The 19,288-nt window shown below is 39.1% G+C and overlaps 1 protein-coding gene across 8 annotated transcripts in view; it reads right to left on the bottom strand.

Moving 5' to 3' along the window:
* The window catches only part of SLC10A7 (solute carrier family 10 member 7), a 147,601-nt gene that overhangs the window by 21,969 nt on the left and 106,344 nt on the right, over positions 1 to 19,288 (bottom strand). For 3 of the 8 annotated variants that reach the window (XM_090138587.1, XM_090138586.1, XM_031588863.2), the window contains 4 exons: positions 16,520 to 16,603; positions 5,797 to 5,962; positions 2,806 to 2,857; positions 1,214 to 1,287 (listed from right to left, as the gene is read on the bottom strand). In XM_090138587.1, coding sequence (XP_089994713.1) covers positions 1,214 to 1,287; positions 2,806 to 2,857; positions 5,797 to 5,962; positions 16,520 to 16,603 — 376 coding nt within the window. Of the gene's footprint in view, positions 1 to 1,213; positions 1,288 to 2,805; positions 2,858 to 5,796; positions 5,963 to 16,519; positions 16,604 to 19,288 lie in introns of those variants that run through there. The other 5 variants (XM_031588864.2, XM_090138588.1, XM_090138592.1 and 2 more) reach the window with 4 other exon arrangements.

Raw genomic sequence — 19,288 nt, 5'->3', positions numbered from 1 at the left:
ACCCGTGTGACTTTCTCTATCACTCTGCAATCCATAGGACCAAGGAAACTAATTTAGTTTGATCTAGTATGCACTTCACAAATCTATGGGGCTGCTACTCATGTTCTAGTTTCTTCCTACTGTTAGAATTATTTAAACACTTCAGTAGTTTTCTATGAAGTTTTTAACTTGCTGACCCATAAGTCCCCAGTCCCTCCCCATTTCCATTTTGAAAGGAGGCATTATATTTGCTTTTCTCTTGTCTTCTAGGAACTCATCCACCTCCCACAGTCTGCCACGGACCCTTGCTAACCACTCTGCACCACAAGCCTGGCTGAAGCAAAGAATCCAGAGTTACTTTTGCCACATCAAACTGACCTGAAAGGAGCTCAGCTTTCTAAGTCCTAACTTGTTCTTTCCTTATTTCAGGCTTAGCTCTTATCTTTCTTATTAACATCAGCTGCACTTATGTTTGAAAAACAGAATCCTGAAAAGACTTAGTCACATACACTTCATCAAATGTGGTTTTACATTTTCAAAAACAGTACAAAAACATTCAAGTACTAGCCATTTCACTTGCTGAATGTAATGAAGCAGTATCAGGTAGCTCTAAGTAGGACTCCTATTTAGCAGTATTTTGTGATTTACACCAGAACATCTTATCATCACAAAGAGATTTTAAATGACAAATGTCTGAATAGTCTTTCGATATATTAATTCTAATAAATAAAACAATGCCACAAAAAAAATCTGCAGACTTAAAATCCCTATGTTTTGCTCACGTTAAACAAAAGACAGCATCGTCTACATGTGATTTCTGAATGCACTCCATGCTTTTATTTTTCACTTATGCATCCTAGTTTAGAAGTAAATGATCTTTACTGTGAGACTGGGAAGACATACCTTAGAATGCTTTCTGAAACATAGTTGAAATGTTATCAATACTGGCAACGGAAGAGCAGTACAAGAAAAGTCCAGCTGTCTGGAAGTGAGGAGATCTTACTGTACCACCACTGAAATCTCAGAAAACTCTGTTTCTTGCTCTGTAGTAAGCATATATCTTATCTGTGCAAAACTATTATCCTACTATTAATACTGTACAGACAGTATTACTTTTCACACTGAAAACAAAACCTTTAAGCACAAAAGCCAGCAATCAACAACGTTTTTCCTTCAAGAAAGCAAGGCACGAACGTTACTGCTGTTTTGCTTAGATGCTTATCTCCTGACTTACCCAGGGTGAGAGATTTGTGTGTGGAACAGAAAATGATAGCCACTGTGTCCGCTGGTGTGAAACCAGAGTCATTCCTAGGAAAAAAGTTTTAAAAACCTCTATTAGAAAAAAAAACCTCTTAAAACATCATTGATCAAATGCATTACTTTGAGGATCCATATGCATATTCACATCCCTTTGATCAGTACCACTGACAGAAATAATTCACAAATGAATGGTAGCGTTTATTTATTTTTAAGCACAATTGTTTCTCAGTTGTGGCAAACTCTCTATTGAATATACGCCCTTGTGAAGGGGAAGAGTTCTAAACATGCAATATACAGGACAACTTAATTCCAGCAGGGGCTACTTTTGCCAACATGCTATACCAACAGCAGTGGCCAGCTCACCTCCGTAAAATAAAAAAAAGAGAATTAACTAGGATTTCTTTTCCTAGCCTGTAATGACAATAAAACACTCAATTTAGATAGTTTATTGATTCCACGCTCTAAGCATTGCTTAGAATATGTAGTTTTCTTCCACTTCAGAGAAAAACTGCACCTAAGGGTTTAGGCATTGGAAGAAATTTTAGGAAGGGTGGAGAAAATGACACGCAGAGGTATACGGTTGGATCACACCCTTCCGTCCAAATTTGGAATCATTTTCTGAGATTCTAAATACTTATCAGTGTCCAAGCTGGTTACAACTTAAAACATTTTAGATTTCTGGGACAGATCTTTGTTGGGACAGATTTCACCCCCAGCTCAGATACAGCCATTCAAAAGTTCTTTGAAATTGCCTTCCAAGGTCAAAGTACGACCTTGTCACAGAAAAACTTTCACGTGGCACTAAAAAAAAGTGTAAGTAGCTGTTAGACATGGCACCTTTCTTTATGATTCTCCCTTACAGATATTGTATAATTTATATAAAGCATATGTCTGTTTTCCGCTGTATTATGGCCCTTTGTATTCAGCAGAGTGCTGCTAAGGAAGATGCTCCAGAAAGCACCAGTAAGAGGACAATCGTGGACATTCTACCTAGCTCAAGCAAAGCCTTTGGATCACTAGGCCTCTCGATAACACCATTCTGACTGTTCTATTTTTTGAGAAGTGAATGTACAACTTTTCTTCCTAGTCGATATTTAAAAAGAAAAGAAATATCTCTACCAAACGTTAGTTCAGGACAACTGTCTGTTAAAAATCAACGTATAAATGTAACACATTTGACAAGTACAAAGAAGACGGGACTGCCAGCCCAGCAAATGTGTCTTGAGATGTAAAAAGTCAAACTGAGTTCTCTCTCTCATATGTCATCAGCATGTCTGCAGGGCAAATTATACCTTCAGTGACATCTGTGCAAATCCATTTTTTTTCAGTGGATGAGGTATAGCAGTGATTGATTGAGATTTAACAACTCTGTAATTAACACACAAGAAAGGACAGAATTCACGTCCTGTTCTCTTAGCTTAGGAAATCCTAACAGAGAAAAAGCAGTAAGGACAATATGAGATATCAAAATGAGGTCACCCCTATTCAGAAATCTGCTCTTTAGACATTTTTGTATCACTCAAAACAAGAGCATCACACACGCTCTGTTTTAGGACACTCAATTACCTTGTAGAGAAGAGGAAAGTCAAAAACATGAAGCTCATCTGAACAGAAAATACTGAAAGAGAAACAAATTCAAATTAGACTTACATCACAGCAGTAAATGTCCCTCAAATCTCTGCGAGTGCTGTGTACCTGCCTTTTGTACCTACACAAGAGATCAGAAGCCAGGCTGGACCAATAACAGACAGCCCTTAAAGCTGGTGATCAGGAAAATCATGTCTGGATGAGCAACATGCATCATCATATCTGAGAAAGCTAGTGCTAGTATTCTGGCTACATGTGTTCTTCTTGAGGTAACGTCTGAATCAAGTATTTATTGAAACAGTTAACGACAGAAGCTCACTGCTGCATGCTGCTCATCTGTTTTCACTAGCTTTGCTTATTGGGTCAACAACAAAATTTGCTGGATGTGCTCTGGTTGCCAAGTATTTAAATGAAGTCCCATTCTATTTAACAGAAGAAAGTACAATGTGTAAGCACGACTGCAATAAAATATTCTCGCACACTGGATACATTACTCTCCAGATGAATGATAATAATTAACAGAAGATAATTACATTTAATTCCCTATGAGACAAAGGCTAATTCCTGAACTGGGCAGTGCACATCAGACAAAGCAGCTGTTCATTTAAGCCCAGTCAACTTTGCAAGCGTGGCTGTGTTTTGCACACACTGAGGGGAGATGTCCTCTCTGCCAGCTCACACGATACCTGCAGGGGTTCTGGGCCACGCAGAGCCCACACTCGATCTGTGGTGATGTTGGGAATGAGCTCAGGGAAGCAGTCTGCTCCCCAGCTGTGCCACGAGTAGCTGCAGGGGCTGCAGAGACCAGCTCTGCACCGGAGGGCAGGAACTCCCCGCAGAGCTGGAAGAGAAGCCCTATGACCTACGCAGACCTTTTCAGGGCCTGTGCGCGCTATGGAGGGAGGGCTTTTACTTTCAACAGAATCTAGGGTGAGTTCTCTCCCTTTTCCTTGCAAAACTTGTGAGTGCAATAAGGCTAATGTGCCCCTGAGGGTACTGCAAGCCAAGACAATGCATCTGATTGTGACCTGAGATTATAACTGGGCAACGTGGCAGGGATATTAGCTATTATCAGTGACATTTTCCATTCTCTTACGTACATTTCCTAGGATATATAAATGTCACCTCAGCATGCACTTAATACTTCCTTCATGAACTACAGAATCAATCCATTGTTCCCGAACTACAGCTTTTCTGCAACTAAGTACATTAATTTAATATGCATAGAAAAAAAAATCCTTTAATGCATATGATCCTGTAAAGCAGTATGCAAGCGCTGCTACCAATTATCCCTTCTGCAGGGTTTGCTGTGGCTAGAATATTAACATAGAAACTACATGAAAACATTAATCAGCAGAATAATAAATGTGGTTCCATCTCAAAATCTTTGTGCTAATTTCCCTCTGTGGTATAAGAACACAAACATCCAGCCAACACACCCAATGAAGGTACAGAAACTTTTGTCTGGATTACAACGTACACATATTCATCTCCACAATTCCTTATTGTTCCATTTTATAAATATTTTAGAAAAAAACAGACATCTAGTATCTTCTCAGCAGCTTCAAGGCTTATGTTAATATTTGTCTGAAGAAACTCCAATTATGCACACTGGAAATTAAAAGTACAAGCCGTGTACGTAATTACACACGGCACAAATGCCAAGCACTCTCTCCAAAAAGAAACTGTAAGAAAGGCAATGGAAGCAACCATTTTACAACAACTGTTCAAGAAAGAACATGCTTTCTTATCTGAAAGGCAACTTTTTTTGAAGTGGTCATCACAGTAACTAAATTACTTCTTGGTTTCTCTGTATGTTAAGGCAGAGACAGATTTCTATATCCTTCTTTTTCCCCTGACAACTCCGCTCTTATTTAGGCTTGTGGTCCCTCTCAGGTGACCACAAATAATTATTTACTCCATTCTGAAAAAGCTCATTAAAATGGCTTCCTTCACTGGTTTCAGAATCAAGTGTTTATGCAGTACCAATTATAGTTTCATGTGATGTTTTACAAACACGTACAGTTTCACAACCCCCCAAAAACTGCCACAATTAGAACATGTAAGACAGAATAAAAACTGACCCACAAAGGATGGGGCAGATTTCCCAGTAACTTGAGTGACAGTTGAATTTATATAGGATACATTATTTTTGTTAGACAGAAACGTGCACATACACACGTTTGAGGAAGGTAATGTACCGTGTTCTTAAAATAACAGTTTGAGGGAATTTGAGACGTGCTTTATACTGTAATATGCTGCAGTTACTTCGCCTCTAAGCAAACTGAAACTGCCTCTGCACAGTCTGAAATGAGACAGGAATTACCTACTGGGAGAAGAGACAGTGCCTGTATACCACTGCCCTTCCCTGGGAGGTAGTGATCTGCAAGTGTATTTTTAACTGATGGCAAAGATACCAGCAGTCTATTCTCATGTGTGCATTACTTAAGGCTGAATGAATAGAGTGCTTCTAAAACAAACTCTGTACCAAATGCGTTCATCCACAGGAATGTATTAACACCTTCAAACTCCCAACTAGTTTTTAGGTTTGTACAACAGTAAGGAACTATTTAAAAGTAAAACAATGTTTCTGAGTAATAGCTCAAATGCAAATATTTCCTTTTTGTTTGGACTACTTCTACGCAAACATGACTGTTTTATAACCAAGCAGCCAAAATCTGAACAGTCATGAACACTTGGAAAGTGAAATCACACCCCTTTAGAAAGGAAGGATCCCCAAGCAATCTCAGGGACACCTAAATAGCAGGGCTCACCCCTCTCAAAATGCTTACTCAAATCTCCTAGAAGCATCCAGTGCCTGAGAAGTAATCTATTTAGTTTACCGGATACATTCAAAGTACAAGCTCCAAACCCATGCCAGTATTCCCTCATCCGCACTCCTTCCAGTATGTATAAGCTCACTGCCCACAAGAATTGCTGTGGAATTAGATGTTTTAAGATTATACTTACTTATAAACACTATTATAATCAAGCTAAACTTATCAAGGTCAATATTTGGATTGGCAAAAGTATCACAGAACGTAGTGTAGATGATCATCAGGAGCACGCAGCTGCTGATGGTGCCAAATGGAGGCTTCTTCCTTTCAAGCCAGTCCTTGATGTATCTTCGGACAATCTGAAACACAGAAATCAACAGGTTGCCTCTTTTCAAAGATGCAGGGAGCCAACTTGGGCATCACAAAGTGAATCTGACAGCAGAAAGACACAAAGAGAAGAGAGTAATTTGGATGACGGCCACAGAGGATTTCAAAGCTTCCCTGCCACACAACTCTTCTTCTGGGGAATTTAACATTTGTAGTGCAACTTCCACTGGGCGTCCATAATGAGAGTATATTTTCAAGTACATTCAAATCCATCCTTAATCATGCCAAATGTTCTTTGCTAGCTGTCACTGAGACATGCCCATTAAGCCTCCCCAAAGTTTATCTCCTCTGCTGATACTAATGGATGTATGTAATTATCACAGTCCCCTTTGCATCAACAGACAATTCCAAGTGCAACTTTGGGAATCTTAAAAATCTGACATCTTCAGGAATTTTAGGACAGTAGATAATCGAAAGTGATCCATGGAACATTTTAATATTTAAATAGCCAGCGATGCACCAGAAGTTTTTAATTAAATTATAACTCAAGCTTGAAAAGCAAAAGTGCATGTGTTGTGGGAGTTTAAATAATTCAAACTCTGAATATCTAGAGTTTTTGTAAATCCAAAGACAAATGCCATTTGCACGCTTTCAGAATACCAGAATTAACACATGAAAACAAGCAAACCGACTGTACTTTGCCTAACTTTTGCACTTGCAGGAAATCGAATCTGAAATTGTTTCTTAAGGTATTTTTTTTCCTCTTTTGCAAACATCTAAAAATTTTAAAGTAAGTTCTACTTTAAAATTATGTCAAGTACTACAGAACAATGCATCACCAGATACAATACATCTACTTCAGCCTTGCCTGGGGAGTTGCTTTTATTTTTCCCTCTTCATTTTATATTATTTGAAAAAGCTTTTTGAAGCTTTTCTTATACAGCTGTGATTTCTGCTAATTTTTAAGTGATCACATTATCTTGCCTAATTTTTCCTGAGGCCCTCGATATTCTGTTACCTTATTCTTTCAGAAATAACAGCATAAGACCCAAAAACTAATATACCAGAATGCTCTAAAGGAGTTTCATTACCTTCCATAGTAATACCATTAGTAAATATCACCATTATCAGTTTATATTTTAGAAGTATTTGAGATTAATATCAAAGCATCATCACCAATGTTACCACAGAACATTTTTGCACACCAACTGCCAAAGCCACTGGATTGACCTCATAGCTGCCAGTTTCCTCACTCCCTTCCCTGCCTGTTTGCAGATGTCTCGAGAGGGAAGTATTCCAAGTAGCTATCCCCTTAACCAAAGAAAATAGACCTGATAAACCACATAGCAGGCCATCTGCTAACAACTCTGCACATGAAGTTAAAGGGCATCTGAGGAGCGACTGAGGTCCCTTGGTTTGTTCAGCCCCGAGCAGAGCAGGCTGAAGGGAGGCCTGAGGGCAGTCTGCAGCTCCTCACGGGGAGTGGAGGGGCAGTGCTGAGCTCTGCTCTTTGGTGACAGCGACAGGGCTCAAGGGAACAGCACGGAGCTGTGTCAGGGGGTATTAGGAACAGGTTCTCCACCACAGGGTGGTCAGCACCGAAACAGCCTCCCCCGGTAGTGGTCACAGCCCCAAGCTGACAGAGCTCAAGTAGCATTTGGACAATATAGTTTGAATCTTGGGTGGTTCCTTGTGGATCCAGGAGTTGGACTCAAAGATCTACATGGCTCTTTTCCAGCTGAGGATGTTCCATCATTCCATGGGGTTCACAAAAAGCTTAGCAGGCTGAAGACCACTGCTCACCTGACAGTACTTCTAAGCTTCCTGCTGCTGAAGAACAACAGATTTACAAGAAACCACAAAAGGAAACGTTCAGTGCTACAGTGGAAACATTCAATTTTAACCTTCCACACTTGCCAGATGTTAAAGAGAGAACACAACTCAGTGATACAGCCTGTAACACCATGGAAAGCATGGCAAAGACAACAGAGTAGCGAAGTCCAAGGCTGCAACAGGTGAGGATATGCTCAAATGCAACTGCTGTGAGCACAGAAACAAAGGAAAGAAACTGCTTACTTTCAGAAGGCCTCACATACACAGGGATCTCCAGAGAGAGACCCTCACCTCCACTGCCAACCCTTACATGAGGTCTGGGAAGGAGTGCATCCTGGTTCCACCCCTTCAGGTCACTCAGCTACATTGCATGCATCTGAGCTCCCCTGGATTGGCCCTGTCTTCTCACCAGGTGCTCCATCACTGCTTCAGGCCACGACTTAGCACTTCTGCTATGCCAAGGCAGCTGCAAGCAGGTATTTAGCATGCAGTACGATAGAGATGGAAAGCCAGATTAGCTTAAAATGAGCAGATCAGGGACTTTGTGAGAAAAAGTGAAAATTTACTGTTTTCTAAGGAAGTAAAAAAAAAACCCAAAACCCCAACATCCCCTAAATTGAGGCTACACTGGGGAAAAGGAAAAGCTACAGACAAAGAAAAGACCGCTCATTCGTGGCCCTTTTACAAGGCTCGTACTAGATGTAATGTGATGCTGAAAAAGGAAAGTTACTGTTAATTAAGCCACAGTGCAATTTGAATACGTCTGTACAAGGTATAATTGTAACATGTATGACAATACTGACTTCATACATGTATTCAACACACACTGAAGCATAAGGGAAAACATTTTAAAGCTGAAAGTAGTATTTAATTGAAACATTCAATCGGCTGATACCTTCTTTAGATATCCATCTCTACTGAGTCTGCAATTATTGTAAATAAGCACACACAAACATCAGCACAGCTTTCTACTGTGCTTAATATAACAGAAAGAGAATTAACAGAAGACGTAATCAGACCACGTAGAACTAAACTGCGGCTTTAGAAATTCATCAGCTCAACTCTGTGTCACACGACATATATGCTGTAAAACCACAAATGAATATGTCCTCTGTAACACAGAATCTGATATATTCTGATCTTCTCTCAAGGCTTAAAAATATGTAAAATTTCAGAGGCCAATTCAGCATATAATCACTGATTCCAAGTAGAACAAATTCTTAAATAATTTCAGACAGAAAAAAAACAACCCAACAGGTATTCATAAGATTTTTCACAAGGAAGATCACATCAGCTGATTATTTTGACTGACAATCTATTTGTTACTTATTCATGCTCCGCAGAGTTGTTTCAGGACTAGGATGCTTTGAGAGCCTTTTAATTCTTAACCCCATTTCATAACTTTCCAGTGTTTAAAAAAACAAAACAAAAAAAAACCACAAAACCACAGCTTGCCAAGTTCTGTAGTGAAATAATGATAAAGCCCACAAATACAATAGAGTCAGCAACGAAGAGGTACAGAATTAGGCAGGGAACCTGCTGGTTCTGTGGCAATGGCAGACTCTGACAGCAAGCCTAATAGAAAAGCCACAAGCAGCACAGACCAAAATGATTAAATAAAGAATCCACTAGGTAAAATCAGAGCCCGAAGAGGGACATTAAGCTTCATTTGTCTGCAAATACGAGAGCTAAACACAATGATTTTTGTGCGTTATGCGCTGAACCAAAGATGCCAGACTCCAGCTCTGTACTGATGTGCTGCTTCTTTGCCGATAAACTCCAGTCTGGTATTTTGAAGTACACACCACTACGAGGGGGCACAAGCATCAGAGAGACAAGCAGTTGCAAAAACGTCCAAATTGATATTTCTGTGAACAGATGAACTCGCAGCCTGGAGCAGAAACGTGAAAACCTGACATCCAAAATAGATGCACTGCACTGGCACACTGATGAAAAAGAGCAAAAAAGACAATGCTCTTCAGATGCAGTAATTCTACAGACCCCAGTGAGAGGGAATTCCTTATGTAAAAAAAATATATACAATTAGAAATAACACTGCTAAAGTAGGGGAAAAAAGGCAGAGAGGTAAAAATAACCAGTGTGAACCTTAAAAGCAGATAAAAGCATACTTTATGTGAGGAAACACTGCAGGATGTTACCTCATGACGGAGAAACCATGCACAATTTTTTAAGGCACAAAGGCCTTGCAACCCCTAGCCCTTCTGAGATCTCCTGCAGAATTACATCTACAAGGAGAGCTTGTGGCCTGTGGTAGTGATCCCATTAAGCACAAAGAACTGCAAGGATTTTCATGCAGATTCAAATGCCAGCCTCACCGTGGAGGGAATTCCTGATAGCTGACCTAGAGGTTGCACGTGTAAGAACAAGGACCAAACAGGCTTAGTAGTGAAAAGCAAGAAGGAGAAGTAAAAATTTGCATAAGATGATATTTTATAATTTAACTGCGTGATGAGAGATACTGAATAAAAGGAAGTACAGTTAGATGTTAACCAAACAAAAACGCATCCATCAGGCAACTACCATCTATCGCCTAGGACCTGGCAATCTCCAAAGGCATCAGCTCAAATTCATTTCAAAAACAGTTCCAGGCTCAAACTTCCCTCCAGGCAGAATGTAACTTTTAGCAACAATGGAATGTAATTACACATCAATTAACAGAATTGAGCCCGTTTCAAATTAGTTCTTCTACCAGAATAGTTACATGCCACGTACTTTTCCTCCAGTCTGCTCAGCATCCTGCTGTAACCTTCTTGTTGACACAACAGTCTTCCTAAGCAAATGGGCTGTTTATCTTCTTAATTCACTTAGCATGCCCTGTGCAAAGAAACACGACCCGCTCTTCCAGGAAAGCAGGTAAATACTGCTCATCTGTTATAAGATCATACATGAAAATAGTAGGAGATGCATTATAGAAAAACAATTATCTTATTATACCTTCATAACAGTCAAACTATATACCCAGAGAAATCCATCAGTAAAATACAGTTAAGACTGTTTCCACCTGCCTGCTCAAGTGCTGGACATGCAAGATAAAAAAAAAAGCAATAAACAACATAATTCATTAATGATCATTATTATTTGATCTAAATAGGACAAGGAGCTTTTTTTCCCCTTGTGGGAAAAAACTGGAGCCATCTCTGACATATGTAATACAATACAACTTTTAAAAATTACCTCAATTTTTAACTTATCTTATTTTAAGCTCTTGAAGTCAAAAACAGGAGGAAATGGTCGTGAAGCCACTTTTTCTCTTTCCACAAGAATATCTCCTGGTATTTGCATCATTATGCAAAGTAGATTTTTTTTTTCTAAATCTATCAAAGTTTTGGGAGTGATGTAAACTTCTAAGGGAATTTAGGCTTTTACTGCGCTTTTGCTCCTGTTATTTTTTAGCTGTTGTTATGGACTTCAAAATATCCAGACAAAACACCTGAGCTTTAACATTTCAACAAAGAAACACAAGCTACTTTTAGTTTGTGTTCAAACACATGAGGAAGCTGAAACAAGGCTGAATTTACCATTATCCCTAAATGCAGTAGTTATCTTTCTTACTTTGTATCTTAAGGCAGGATTCCTAGCTAATTCTTTACTACTATTTTCACTACTATAACTTTGCTCTGCAAAATTTTCTTTTGAAAAAGCTATCAGCCAGGCTAGAAAGATATTTGGGACAGTTCAATGACTTCTCAATATCTCTTCCTATATAGTGACAAACCGAGAACGAAGTCTGCATGGAATATAGGGAACAATACCAGCAAAGCTTGGAAAACATGACAGGGGACAATATACTAAAAAAAAACGCAAAGAAAGTGAACTAAGAAAATCACTAGAAAGAATGAGATATCATGATGGAAGAGAGATTATATCGGTTGCAGTTTTTAACATATGACATAGATAAGATGCAGCTTCCTTCACAGATCTATGTAACATCATAACCCTCCACACAGCCAGGGTCCATACTGCAGTTCGGATGCATTGACTCTTCCAGAGAGGAGCTCCTACCACTGGACCAGACCCTGCCATGATCACTTGACAGGGACAGCACCCATTCTTACTCACTCCTGGATGCTGTCATACAGGCCCAAACACCTTTCTATAGCTTCTAGGACATCAAAAAAAGTCAAATCTGTCCTTATTCTATGTGCAATCCAATTAAATAGTTCTGAAGATGAGATTGGGGAGGAAAAAAACCCAACTGTTTTTGAAATCTGGGAAAAAAAAATTGCAAGCCTCTTGTTTCCTCTGCTCAGTTTACCAAATTCCTCTAAAAGCTGCTTTACTTCATTCTCCCCACCAATTCACTCCTAGGAGATAGCTCCTGACACACACATGCCTTCAAACCAAACTTCACAAAGCCCACGTATGGCCATTTTGAAAATTAATTTTCACATCTTGGAGCAATTTATAACTGTTGCTTTAAAACACTACAAACGAGTGCAACATGGCAAAGAACATCAAGTGATTCTGTAACAGCAGTACAAATATTTTCTTCATATTTTGTATTTCTCTGGGGACAAGGTTTTGCTTCCTGTTGAGCCAAGTGTTAGGAGGGAGCGAACCATGGTCCAAATGCTGTTTATCTGACATCTCAGTTTTCTGCAACAAGGTTCTAGAAGCACTCGTGTCTCAGGATAGCACTCTTCCTGCTCCCTGCAGCTCCCTGGAGCCTGAAGAGGTAGGACTGCTTCTGTGTGGGTTGAAGTTACGAGACGGAGAGCATCTGACACTGCTCCCTTTTTACAGCAGTTGCTTTGAGCGTTGTTCCCAACCCCCTCCCCACAATAAATGAACATTACGTTAAGGCAAACCGTTCCTTCTGCTCACTAGCAACTGCCACGTATCTTTTCTATTTCTTATTCTTTAAAAATAAATACATCACTCAGCCTTTTAGCTTCAGTTTCACTGACAACTTGTACTGCTACGTAGCTCTCCTTTTAAGTTGTGTTTATAAACACACCTCCAAAATGCTGATGGAGGGTGTTCCTCTGGAACATTTGGGCAATGATGCAGAAGGCACTTAAAATCCTTTACTTGTAAAACACAGATTTTTTTGTGTGACTAGGTTCTGTTCAACTGCCTTCATTTTATAAATTAGGGAAGAAGAACCACTAGAATGATAACATTAATTTTAGCTTTAGTTAAGGTCTGCTTAATATGAAGTGCCCACTTTACACTGGCAGACAAATTACCAATGGGGCAAGTAGAGAATGCATGAATGATAATGTACAGACAAGCTTTTTATTATTTATTCATAGAAAACAGTGGGTTTTGGTGTGCTGCTTTGAAAAATGTTCAAACTAGTAGAATATAATGAAAGCACAGTGAAAATTCTATTTCATTAACATTTAATCATAAATTGCTCTTTAATATAAAACATAAAATAAAAGTCTGTCATAAGCACTTAGGTGCAGAGAATAGAGAAAGTCTTCAAAATGGGAAAGGAAATATTGCAGTGGCTTTCACTATTCCTGTTATCTGCCACTTCAGAAGAAAAAAATAAGTACAGAAACAACAGTCTTCAGCCAAATTCTCAAGAGCTGGTCAGGAAGAAACGGTTTAGATTTTTCTAACATTCAGACATTGCTAACGCCTACAAACAAACAATTAGTTTAGCAAAATGACAACAGCTCAGGAGCAGCAATCTTCCTCAGGTTTTACCAAACTCTGCCACCCAGTAAGAAAGCAATCAGAACTCCAAGGTGCCAGAAAATATTTTTGCATTTGTTCTATGACACATCTGTTACCATGTTCACTGTGTAACAAGTATTCTCAGACTCCCCTTAGAGGCGTACAAGAGCGATGTACAAATAAGCTGTTTTACACTCTACAGACCGTCAAGCCTTATAAAACACCAGATCTTTATAAAATACTATAGATTCGACCTCTCCAAGACCACTTTGCAGAGAAATGTTAACTTTTACTCTCAAATACAAATACAATATCATAGTATTCACATTGATTTGAATGATATCATGCTATCGATTAGCAAAATGCATCTACAGACACAGAGGATGCAGGCCACTGCAGACAGCCAAAACATCTATGACAAAGAACAGAGTAATTATCCTTATTGTAGGTCATCCATCAGCAACTGCTATCTGTAAGCCTCAGTGGCTTCCAGATAACAGAACGTCTTACCTCCTCCTTTACCAGTTATTTCTTTAACAACTGGCAGCCACCACCTGAGCAGAGGACATACATGCAGCCTTTTTGACTTTTCATCGTCTGTGACTAAAAAACTATATCTTCCTGTCAGCAGCAGTCAGGGCACACATTAGAAAATTCTTTAAGAATGAATAGAAAGTAAGTATCAATTACACTATTGTAAAGTCCTTCTACCAGTTACCATTAAAAAAAAAAAACCAACAAGTCAACCAACCAACTCAATACACTGCCATAAAGCAAGAAACAACGCAAAACAAAAAACATCATCTGCTTTGCTCTTTTTCCCAAAGGCTACTGAAGCAGCCAGCTTTGCAGCCTGCTCAGGAAACCAGCATCTAGGCAGCAAAGGTTTTCCCAGGTGAGATTTTTTTTTTTTTTTTCAAAGGAATATAACCCCCTTAGAGAATGCTTCCTGAAAGCAGCCTCCTCTGTTTTACACTGATGAGGATCCAACATAAAACCTGTGTTGATCACAGCTGAATTAAGAAGATGGGCAACCCTCCAAGCAAACAGTTTCCAAGCTCAGTTTTTCCCAATCAAGCTTTTTGCTACCAGGGAACCTTAACAGGCGTTCTTGCACCAACTGTGCGTGGTAAGGAATTGACATTGCAGGCATGAAATGATAAATTAGAAGTAATTGCTGAGGCTGTCATTCATGAATTGTGGGCCATTATCTCTTAATGCATCTGGAATCCCAGAGCGAGCAGCTTGCGATTCACAAAGCACTGCTACGTTGCTGCGCCGTACATTGGGCAGCAGTCCAGTAATGAGTCAGTAGAGGTCCACAAATGAAACGGACAGCTTCCCATTTAATTCAAAGATGATCCAAGCTACCTCTGGCTGAGGCACAATAAGATGTATTGCTGCATCTCCTGATGTCACTGCTTTTCTTTTTTACGGTTTTTCCTTGAGTTACTTGCATGCTACGTTCGGACACCCGCCTTCAAAACATGGCTTTGATTTCTCCCTAAGCAGGTTGGCTTACCTTGGAACAGTTCTACCTGATCACAACCACGAATGTAAATCATCCTTAGGATTTGTGATCTAAAGCTATCCTTAGCATTTCCTCTCTTCCATAACCTCTGAATAGATAGTACAGTATCTCTGGAAATAAAGCCTTTATGCTTACAGGAAACAAGAGCTACTCCTTTTGGTCATTCACTTCCAGCCATCACTTTAAACATTTCTATGAGAGAGAATCATCCTTCGTATTCATGAAAAACCAACTCTTAAATAAATTCGTGATCGAGTTACACAAACTTGAAAATTCTCTATTGACTTTTCCTTCAGCTCCTTAATCACATCTGTTGTCACTTAAATCTCATCACATTTCTCATTTGAACTTATTCAGAGCACTTATTACGCATGCTTACTGCTCAGCCCCCATTAATTAGCCTTGCTATTTGTTGTAGTCAATAAAAAGCTTCAGGCACTCACCTCACATAATTTCTTGTAACAATTTTCCAAGGCAGACGAGAGCCCTATTGCAATTTTTTACTAACCTGCTATCATCAGACTGATCACACTGCAGTACATATTGCTGCTACTCCATCTATCACTGTAAGTTACTTTATTTTTAGATCTGCTGCCACACTATTTATTTCCTAGAAATTTGCAAATAAGGCAAGAACTTCAACTTTTGGGACCTCCCAGAACTAGAGGACTCAAGAAACTTCGTTTGTTCATCTCTGGATTCCAGAGACAGAAACATTTCTCCTCTGAAGCGAGGGGGAACACATCCCTCCCCTCCCCCCCCCCGATATTCCCTCAATGCATTATTTATGCCTGAGAAAAACTAATGCTAAGAAGTATAAAAGAATTAAGCTCCAGGTGTTTTGGTGTACAAAACAAAGAAATAATAGTGGACATCGTGAAGCAGAAGGAAAAAAATAACATTTGTGAAAAACAGATACCACAGACACAAGTGTCAGAGGAAATTTTACTTTGCATTCAGGTAAGTATTTCAATGAAAAATAAGGCCTTGTGTTTCAGTGTGAACAATGGGTATAAGATGAAATAAGGAACAACTACTTATTCCATGAATCCCTCCCATCCAGTGTTACAGATGATAGAGGAGTCACGTAGGAAAAGAACTGTAACTGCATGACTGATGCAAAATTCATCAAGCAGTCTTAATTTTATTATTTCTTAACTTATCTTTCACGACAGAATTTTTTAATTTTGTAGTTAGTAGCAGATACTACACAAGGAGAACTTCATCATCCGGGCCAAGAACACGTGACAAAAGGACTACACAGTATTCTCAAAGCTCATTTGTATGGAGCTGCAATTTCTCACAGGCTGGGCTGCCATTTTCCCCCACGTTATGCTCACAAACTCCCTTCTCGATATGCAGTAGCATATGTGTGTGGTAGTGAGGGACAGATGCTCAATCTCAACAAAGATCAATGTGGCTCCAGGGAGTACTGCAGCATCCTCTCTCTGATATTAGACTTCACTATCCTGAGGCTGTTTCCTATGTGGTAGCTTGCCATGTTGCTGGTCTGTCTTTAAGATGGCTCTCTTTACCTTATTTTTTTAAGATGAGGATGTATATTTAAAAGACATACCTGTCCAATAATAAGGGGAACTACAACAGTCATAAACAGCTGCGAGAATATAGATGTAAAAGGCACAGAGGAGGATGATCCAAGCTACAAAATAAAAATACGCCATTAATATTCAACTTTTTCTTAGTATCTGCAAATATATAGTTATCACGCATTCATATACTTTTATTATATGCATAAAAACTTGGAAACATGTGCATGCATATTTAATTATCAAGTCCTAATAAGGCATTTGGTATTCCACAGTAACAAAGGTAAAACAATCCCTGGTTGATTATGTGGCAACGTAAAGCAATAGTTCCATCAATATTCATTTTATTGAAACCCTACTACATGCATTTGCAAAGTAAATCATATTAGCGTTTGTACGGTGACAGTCTAAAAAGACAGGGAGTAAACATCTTTCTAACTAAGCTGTTAGCTCAGCAAACCTTACTATTTATACATGTAGCAAGCAACAAAAAGATAGCGGTTGTTTTCAGAATAAAAATAATAGTAATAAAAAATAGTGAAGATATTTAGCCTTTACTTCAATAACATTACCAAAGCGATATCTAGTGAAAGCATATAGCTATTCTTTCACCACGACAGCAACGGGCTTTGTCTTCAAATAAGTGATCTCTTCGTTACTATTTTAAATACTAGAAGTATTTTATTCTTTAAGATGCAAGCAGAAAAGGTGAACCAAAGTTAAACGAATTTCTACAACTACAGAATGCTTAGGAAAATATTCACTCCTTTTTCTCTTATTTCATACTAGGTCATTTAAAAGTTTCAAGCAACTTAATTTAACATTCTTTAACGGTAATGGAAGATACATTAAGACAGACATAGTAAGACAAAATAGCATTGTCAGAGCATCCACAGGCAACTGTTGGCTTCAGAAGTAGAACAAATGACATTGAATAGTGTATTTCACAGACTCACATTATTCTGTATCTTGCACATCACTTTAACAAATGTCAAAATGATGGCAGAATTCAGGTTTTTTCCTAAATGATGTTGATCTCCTAAAACATTCTCACATACATTACTCTTACAAACTACATTCTGATTGCAGTACACTTTTCACACATCCACCACTGAAAGCTACCTGCGGACATGATAGACAAGGTGACCACAGAGTGGGACCAGATGAAGTCTATTATAAACATACTCCAGCGCTTTCTTTCGTATGTCCCTTTCCGAATATACTTCATGAAGTGAACTTTGTACAAAGCATAGGCGATACAGCTACATGTTTCCTATGTGTTACTTCAGCAGGCAACGTCAGGTGAGATTCAATTTGGCCTTTTAGTAAATTAGAGCATCTCACCCACTTTCTTTGCAACCTCATCACCTCCAATTCTAACAACACGGGCACAGCAGATGGCTGGGGGGGAGCAGGAGATGACACCCTCACTGAGATGTTAGGTCTGCAAATAGGGCAGCAAGCGAGAGCACCGAGATTACAGTCTGAATTTCCCATGGTGGCAAGAGGGAGAAGCAAGTGCCTACAGGGGAGAATTCAGATAAGCCACACAAGTACCTTAATTTAGTCAGCATGGTTATCCCATCCCCAAAGGAAATGGGGGGCTTTCTGCATGACCCCTTGCAGAGAGCAGAGCTTCAAAACGCCACCACACCACGCTTATGGTCATCTCCTTGTTTTATTCCTTGTAAGGAGCTTCTGAAATTTTAAGAGGTTGATAGTTTTTCAAACTGTAGACCTTTTTTTCTTTTGCTATGAGCTGAGGAGTTAAAAGCATTACTTACTGTGTATTCAAAGAAGCTTTTTCAAGTGAAAGTGAAGATTTTTAAACTTTAAAATCTGCCTGAGTCACAGAGGAGAGAATCTAAGCCATCCACATGCCAGGCCCGTCTGCACAGCTTCATGAAACCGTGACGCTTTGACAGTGGCTCTTGTGTATTTTTATAAAAACACAGATTGCACTTCTCTGACTGTTTTAAAGTTTTATGCTTAGCGGGTGTGTAGTCAAGAAAGAAAAGCTGTTTAACAATACAACACACTGCTGAAAAAGGCAACTAGTCAAACCACAATGGCCTTGCCAATTTTTTTTAATACTACTTCAAATATAGAATCTTCAAGTCGTTGTGAATTCATAAGCACTTAATACATAGAGGGATTTATTTAGTTATTTTTTATACAGCTAGAAATTGAATTACAGATACTGAGGTGTGATACTAGAGGAAATCACTCATGCCACAGCAGATCGATTTTTCTAGGAGAAATACAATTACTCAAAGAAAACATCTTCTACATCAAGGTCTGATTCACCACCTTCTCAACTTCAGCCCACCAACTCGGGTTCACCTTGCTGTCACCTGGACAAGCAAAAGACTACCACAGATATTTCAGGTAACTGTCGTGTCCTGACTACATTTTAAATAACGCAAATATTCACCATTCAGTCCATAATGTCAAAATTAATAAATGATTCATTAATTCTTGTTTCTCCCAGAGGAGGCGAGTTCCTCAAGCACACCTGGTTTGTGGGAACAACTCTCCTCCTGAAGAAAAAGTCAAATTTTGTTGCTTCTAACGTGACTCCTTCCTCTCCAGGACAATCCTACGACCATATTATTTTTGATCCTGCTTCAGGCAAATAATTGAGAATCGTGTTACTCTGCGTCTCCAGCACCTTCATGAGTTTCTACAGAACTGAATGGAGCTACCTTCTTTCTTGGGTCCTTTAGCAGTTCAGATATTCAGAAGAAAAAGACTTCATTACTCAGACTCTGGGCAATGAGAGGATAACCACAAGGAAT

The sequence above is a fragment of the Phasianus colchicus genome, chromosome 4 (genome assembly GCF_987193195.1).
Source record: "Phasianus colchicus chromosome 4, bPhaCol1.hap1.1, whole genome shotgun sequence".
Lineage (NCBI taxonomy): Eukaryota > Metazoa > Chordata > Aves > Galliformes > Phasianidae > Phasianus > Phasianus colchicus.
This window is presented reverse-complemented; position numbering and strand designations above follow the sequence as displayed.